General features: G+C 44.2%; 1 protein-coding gene across 1 annotated transcript in view; it reads right to left on the bottom strand.

Annotated features, from left to right (window-relative positions):
* The window catches only part of LOC110321346 (KH homology domain-containing protein 1A-like), a 1,002-nt gene extending 823 nt beyond the window's left edge, over positions 1 to 179 (bottom strand). The window contains exon 1 of the mRNA XM_021197560.1: positions 80 to 179. Within this exon, the coding sequence (XP_021053219.1) occupies positions 80 to 179 (100 nt within the window). The remainder of the gene's footprint in view (positions 1 to 79) is intronic.
* Between the last annotated feature and the right edge of the window lie 7,596 nt (positions 180 to 7,775).

Here is a 7,775-nt window from a genome sequence, read left to right as displayed (position 1 = left end):
GGGTGGGTAAGCAGGTGGCCTTGAAGGTTGAAGCCTAGGGTGACAGAAGGAAATTAAGATGAAGATGACAGCCACCTACCAAATATGTAGTCTTCCTGGTCCTCTTCCATGTCAAACACCAGTGGGCTGTGGAAGTAGTCAGGCACATTCCACCATCCCTTCCTGCGTGGGTCACTCATTCCTGTCTCCTGTAGACTCCTACTTGCTTTAGAACACAGTGACTCCAGACAGCTGGTTGCTCGGTACAAAGGCAGTTCCGGTCTTAGGAGCTATATATGTGTACTCACTCCCAAGGACGGAGCTTTGACCCACCTTAGGGAGGAGGCTCAAATGTCTCTAGCTTCTCCCNTCGACACTCCCTGTGATCACTCTTAGATAGGTTTAGTCTTCACTTGAATGTCCAAACACCCAACATTTTCTTCTTTATACTATCAAAGATTCTGGAGCAGATCTGCAGACCGTGGAGTAGAAGGGGTTGAAGGCTGCTGAGAGATGAATGAGCTGGAGGAGAAGGATCTCTACAGGTCTTCCCTCCTTAAGACAGGACCTCGTGTAGCTGCGGCTGGTCAGAGCCGCTCTAACTAGACCAGGCTGCCTGATCGCTCCAGGTGCTGAGGTTAAAGGTGACTGACACCCCCTCCCCACCCCACCCACTCAAAAAACCACTCCTGCCTCCTGAAAGGAGCCCCATGAGATAAGTATACTCAGGCAAAGCAGGTTTCATTGAATCATTGCAGTGCCCCGGGGAAGCTGAACACAATTGCCTCAGGCTCCCTTTGGAAATTTCAGAGATTCCCTTGATTTATTTGGGGCTTTTGTTTGTTTGATTGCTTGTTTGTTCTTCTTCTTTTTTTAATCTGGGTTTCACTAAATAGCCAGGCTGTACTCAAGTTTGTCAACTTCCTTTCTGAGGCTGTACAGCTAATTGTCAGCTTGTCACCATGGCAGCAAGAAGACATTAGCTCCGTTGGGTATGTTTGGTTGGTTGGTTTGGTTTGGCTTTTGTTGTTTTGAGTTTTTTGTTGTTCTTGTTTTTTATGATTTTGTCTGTTTGGTGCCAGTCTGGAATCCAAACCCCTTAGTTCTAAAATATTTCCCTGTCCACCAGGATTCTCTGTTTCAGGATGTCCTCTCTGACTATTTTTGAACAGGTTTTATGATCTTGACTCATTAAGAAACTTCACAGGAGACTTGGGGTTTTTCTTTGTTCATTTGTTTTATTGTGTGGAGGTGGGGTTCTTGGTGGCTCAGGCTGGAAATTTGGTTTTGTTTTTTGTTTATTGGAGGCAGGATTTCTCTGTGTAGCCCTGGCTGTCCTTGCCCTCACTCTGTAAATGAGGCTGGCTTCAAACTCAGAGATCCACCTGCCTCTGCCTCCCTGGTGCTGGGATTAAAGGTGTGGTCCACCACCCCAGTCTTTGAAGAGTTATTTACATTTAAGAGGAAAGATCACTGGTTTCTCATCAGCCTACAGCTGTTAGTTCTTAGGATTTCATTCCTTTGGTCTTTGTTAATGCTCTTGTTTTTTGGGGTTTTGAGACAGGGTTTCTCTGTACTCTGTACAGTCCTGGCTGTCCTGGAACTCACTCGGTAGACCAGGCTGGCCTTGAACTCAGAAATCCACCTGCCTCTGCCTCCCGAGTGCTGGGATTAAAGGCGTGCACCACCACTGCCAGGCTGTTTTTTGGTTTTTCGAGACAGGGTTTCTCTGTATAGCCCTGGCTGTCCTGGAACTCACTTTGTAGACCTGGCTGGCCTTGAACTCAGAAATCCACCTGCCTCTGCCTCCCAAGTGCTGGGATTAAAGGTGTGCACCACCACTGCCAGGCTGTTGTTTGTTTTTTGCTTTCTTTTCTTTGTCTCTTTCTTTTTTCCTTCTTTCTTTCTCTTTCAATTTTTTTTTCTTCTTCTTTTCCTTCAGAGTTCCCTTGTGGATCCAGTGAGCTCTCAGGCTTTACAAGCACATAGTTCTGATCCACAGACGTTCTGAGGAGTTTAGGACTTTTGTTTTTTAAAAGATTTATTTAGCCGGGCAGTGGTGGTGCACGCCTTTAATCCCAGCACTTGGGAGGCAGAGGCAAGCGGATTTCTGAGTTCAAGGCCGGCCTGGTCTACAGAGTGAGTTCCAGGACAGCCAGGGCTACACAGAGAAACCCTGTCTAGAAAAACCAAAAGAAAAAAAAGAAAAGAAAAAGAAAGAAAGAAAAGATTGATTAATTGATTGATTTATGTGATTACACTGTAACTGTACAGATGGTTGTGAGCCTTCATGTGGTTGTTGGGAATTGAATTTTTAGGATCTCTGCTCGTTCTGGTCACTATGGTCTGCCGTCCTGCTCCAGTCAACTCCACTTGCTCTGTCCCTGCTTGCTCAGGCCCAAGAATTTAGTCATCATTATACATCAGTACACTGTACCTGACTTCAGACACACCAGAAGAGGGCGTCAAATCTCATTACGAGTGGTTGTGAGCCACAATGTGTTTGCTGGGATATGAACTCAGGACCTTTACAAAAGCAGTCAGTGCTCTTACCCACTGAGCCATCTAGCTAGCCCAATAATGGGACTTTTAAATTCCTACTTTAGTGGGTGAGTGTGGTGGCTCACAACTTTAATCCCAGCACCTAAGGGACAGAGGCTGACAGATTTCTGTAAATTCACAGCCACCCAGGTCTTCATAGTTTAAGGATTACCAGGATTGCATAGGGATGCCCTGTCTGAAAACACACAAATTCATGCCTAAGCCCTTTCTGGTTCCCTTATTCATCTGCTAAGCTCAGACTCCTGCCCTCTAAACTCAGAGACTACTCCCCTCTGTGCATGTACAGAATTCTGTGAGGTTCCTTCTCAGTCTTCACCACATTGCAGCCTCTGTAGCTGCAAGAGGCTGGTGTCCTGATAGGACCTGACCACCCGAGATCCACCTCAGCACATCTTACCTGGGAGCCGAACAACGATTCTGACTATTTAAAACACACACTGCTGTCAGAATCAAATGATCAAAGTTTCTTGGAGATTAATACCTGCAACGACACAGAGTCAGGGTCCGAGAGACCTTCTTACTCCAGAGGAAGTAATGAAGCATCTAAAGAGACTGTCACTGCAGACAATAGGAGACGGTGCTAAAATGTATTTTAGCTCATTATTTGAAAAAACTACTTTTCCTTTGCTTGGGTGTCATGTGGTCCCTTGCTGGCCTACATCTCATTATATAGCTCAGAACTGTCAAACTCGCAAAGCTCCCCTACTCTTTGCTTTCACAGTTCTGGAATTAGAGTCATAGAGCACCAGGCCCTGCCACAAACACTTATTCTTAGTACTATAAATAATCTAAGAGATCAGAGTCTAGAGGGCAAAACCAAGGCTCAGAATCATGTGCCCACCTGTATCTTTAGTAGAACAAATAGTAACAGACTAATTCAGGAAACTACAAGTATCAGCAAGAATTCCTAGAAGACAATTTGCTCTGTAAAAGTCTTAAATGAATAGCTATTAAGTCAGCGTTCATTAAATCATGTGGCAATCGAAAACTGCCCATATATTGATTTTATTTACAAAGTTGTCACTACAGCAGGTCCCCCTGGTTCAAGTCTGAGATCTCCGCACAGGAGGATGGGAAGATTGTATAGTACTTACTCTCAAGCACACATACAAGCATATGCTCCATCACATGTGCATGCACGCCATCCACACAAGCTCAAAATGTGTCCACAGAATGGGGACAATTCAGAACAGGAAAGATGACCAGGATGAGAAGGGAAGGCCAACAGGAGAGGGCAAGTAGGGACATAAATCAGGTCAACTTTATATACAGACCTGATATGCTGAGGTCCTTATGGCATCCACTCTTTTGTACAAAGATTATTCGTTTAAGAAGACCCTTATTTACTTTAATATTTTTATTTATTCTTTGTGAACTTCAGATACATACACAATGTGCTTTGAGCTCATTGATTTCTCATCTCCCCTGAGCACACTCTCACCCCTTCCTCTCCCATTTTATATTTTCTCTTTTCTTCCTTAGTCTCTCCGGTCCATATATGAGGGCCAGTCAGTGGAGCAGGGCAGCCCACCAGTGGCCGTATCTAGAATAAAAGTATTGTCCTCTCCCAGCAGCTATCAGCTGCCAATAGCTTTTGAAAAGGAAAAAGAGAGAGATTCACTGGGTATTGGGGGGTGGGGGGACCGGTTCCACCATTTTGAGTCAATTTTAATGCAAGCTTTATTAAATATTAAATACTGACCAAGAAATGGACTTTCGTCAAGGCCATTCCCTGGTATTTCCCAGGTGGAATGGTCCCAGCCATGTGTTGCAGGAGTTTATAAGGACAAACTTATCAGCTACAATACTTTTTACCCCCTGAGGCTTTGCTATTTTCCAAGAACTACAACTCCCAGCTGAAGAGGTCAGCTAACTAAAGTCTGTTGGACAATTCCACTGGGTCCCTTCCCTCCCAGAGCACATAGGCTGGAAGGGAGAGGCTGAGTGAGCCCCTACTTCCTCATTACCATCAATTTAAAGGGCACGCTGTTCCTCCAATCATTTTGTGCCTAGTTGTTGATGCTCTATTCTGCCCTTGGAAACTGTATAAAAAGTTTCTGAACTGGACAACCAGGTTGCAGCCTCTCCTTTGGGTACAGGACAACCTCAACAAGCTGGAACAATAAATTCCTCTTGCTTTTGCATCAATCCCAGCTCTGCATGGTTCACTCAGAGAGTCCCCAGTAGTTAAGGCTCATTAGAGTCTTACACAGCATTCTAGGAAGTTACCTGGTCCTTGGGCTGGTGGGCCTTACAGGTTAATTTTGGGCATTACAGATCCAACCCAGGTTAATTTAATATTGCTCTCCTAAGATTAATTATGATATGGGTGTCAACCTGAACAATACAAACAATACCCTGTGCCTAAACAAAATAAAAATGAAGAAAAACAGTAGCTGGATGCTAATAAAAACATGTAGCAAAGGTTGCATTTCTTAGGAAGCCAGAGCAATGCTGTGGAAGGTGAAGGAAGATTTCTGAACCCATCTTGAAACTTTGGTTGGCCTCCAGAGGGCAGCAAAGCACGCTAAGAAGTGCCACGCTGTTTTAAAGGGAACAGGTTATAAAATCTTGCTCGTTTGATGGAGGTATCTGCTCAGAGTCATCAGCTTCCTTATCTGAAAATGATGGGTTCTAAATATCATTATATTCAGGGTGATCATTAACCTTATCTGCTGGTTCCAAATAATTCCTTTCCTAAAGAACAAAGCTTGTTTTGCCTCTGACTTAATCTCTTCCAAGAAACTCACAGTCCAGATTCCCGGCTATGAAGAAGCTAGCAACACCAATGTTCACAGCCTGCACTACATATCAGCACTACAGCTTATTCAACAACAATGACATCACTTGCTACCTGGAACAGAACTGGGAACAAAAGCAATGAGCTGTGTCCCTTGACAGCCTGCCAACCACATAGGCTCTGTAAAATCCTGCTTTCCTGTCCCACCTGCCTTGTGGTTTTAAATACAAAATGAAAATACAAACTCGACCCTTGAGTACCTAGACTCAACATTGAGTGTTGGAGGGCTTGTTCCAAAGAGATCCCTGCAGTAGGGTCAGCTATACAGGGAGTTTAGGGCAAGTAGTGAGATTGTTTCAAAAGACCAAGGTCTGGGAAAGGAGCCTGGTATTAGAAAACTAGATTTGCTGACATTTCTGAGTTCTACCCCCCACAGCAGGAAAAGCTAATTGTTTGATACTTACGGTGTCTGTGTCTGTACAATAGAAGAAGGGGTGTTTTAAAAATTGTTTCTTGACACATTCTACACTGGCCCCCATCGCCATGTCTCACCCCTAGAATAGGACAATGGTTTCATTGTGGGAAACACACACACAGCGGCAGTAGACATATGAAGAGGGGAAGTTCACTTTGTGAGGGGCTTAGCCTGTTGTAATCTGGGGCAGAGACATCAATTTAGATCTGGCATTGCAAATCATTCTGGATGAGGATTCAGGAAATCCATTGATCATGGTGGCTTGGGGGACAGAGGACCTGTCTCTGGCTACCAGGTTGAGTAGGGATTATCTCTTTGGACATCGCTATGTCTCTCTCATGCCAGTTCTTCCATTGTTTTGGGTTTTGTTAGAGTTAACTCTATCTGTGAGAAACAGTAATAAAGGTCATGGTCAGTCTTTGTTGAGAACAAGAGAAGCATACTAGTGGGATTTTCAAAGTTGTCACTTCTCCAGTGCATCTCAGGCTTCCACTCATGTCTCTGAGGGAAGACTGATAAGTGCAAAACCGGTTTACAAGAAAACATGTCCAAGAGAGCAAGCTATGTATTATTTAATGTCTTTGATGCATTGTCCTTTCTTTTGCACATGGAGACCAGAAGGATCCTGTTCCCAGCTGCTTCATGGTCCCTGTGCCCTGTGCGCTCCTGGCCTGTTCTGCTTTGGACAGTTATTAGAGAGAAAGTGGTGATCTCACCTCTGAGCTTAGGAGTGAGCACACTCCTGGGAGACCAGCTCTCTCCTGGAGGGATTTGTATGCAGAATATTATGGTGCATCCTTAGCTTCTGAGTGCAAACGGTGAGGGCCATGGTTTTATGGTTCACCTAACTCCTGGTGGATTTTTCCTTCCTCCTCCTGCACCTTCTTCTTCTCTTCAAGGTTCTCCTCCAATCCTAAGCCTGGGAAACCTAGACCCACCTTTCTCTCTTCTGTCCAATGATTGGCTTTTATTTACTATCAGAAGTAACATGGGGCCCAATATTAGCAATTGAACACAGCAACAACCCACTGCAACAGAGACATTATTATTTGTCAGTTTTGGGCCTTATAGCTTAAACTTGTTCCCAACTAGCTCATATAACTCATATAGCTCATATAACTTATTGTTTATTCTAATCCATGTTTTGCCACATGGCCTATTATCTGGCCTTCAGTCCTGGCACCTGCCCACCTCTTCTTTCCTCCATGTCTGGATGGAGAATTCCCCATGCCTCACTCTTTCCCAGAGTTCCTATTTCTACCCAGATGTTTCACCTTTCCTCTTTTGCCATGCTATAGGCTCTTTATTAAACCAATGAGAAGGTGATGGAGAAGACTGTTTGCAAAACATTGGGAAGAGGTGATACATCATAAATATAACAGTACCAAAGTCCAGACAGTAATCAGCTCTCTGCTGGTACAGAAATCAACATTGGAAATAATACAAAGACAACCATTACACAGTGTACAAGAAGATTATCCCATCATACAGCCATTGAAAATGTCCTGTCGCTATAGTTCCTTACACATAACTTCTTTAATCAACTGTCCACTCTTTTATGTAAGATTCATTTATTTTTATTTGCATGAATGGTTGGCTTGAATATACAGATGTGTACCACATGCATTCCTGATGCCCATGATTCCCAGAAGAGGTCATTGGAATGCATGGAACTGGAGACAACAAGGGTCGTGAGCCACCGTGTGGTGCTGAGAGCTTGGGCCGGGATCTCTGCAATGGTAACAAAGGACTTGTTACTGGTTACTTGTTAACTGGTGTTAATGGTTAACTGGTGTTAATGGTTAACTGGTGAGCCATTCTACCATTAACTACTCTTTTTTTTTCTTCAATTTTTATTAGGTATTTACTTCATTTACATTTCAAATGCTATCCCCAAAGTCCCCTATACCCCCCCCCCGCTCCCCTACCCACCCACTCCCCCTTCTTGGTCCTGGCATTCCCCTGTGCTGGGTCATATAAAGTTTGTAAGACCAGGGGGTCTCTCTTCCCAATGATGGC

This window comes from Mus pahari, chromosome 5 (assembly GCF_900095145.1).
Source record: "Mus pahari chromosome 5, PAHARI_EIJ_v1.1, whole genome shotgun sequence".
Taxonomy (NCBI): domain Eukaryota; kingdom Metazoa; phylum Chordata; class Mammalia; order Rodentia; family Muridae; genus Mus; species Mus pahari.
This window is presented reverse-complemented; position numbering and strand designations above follow the sequence as displayed.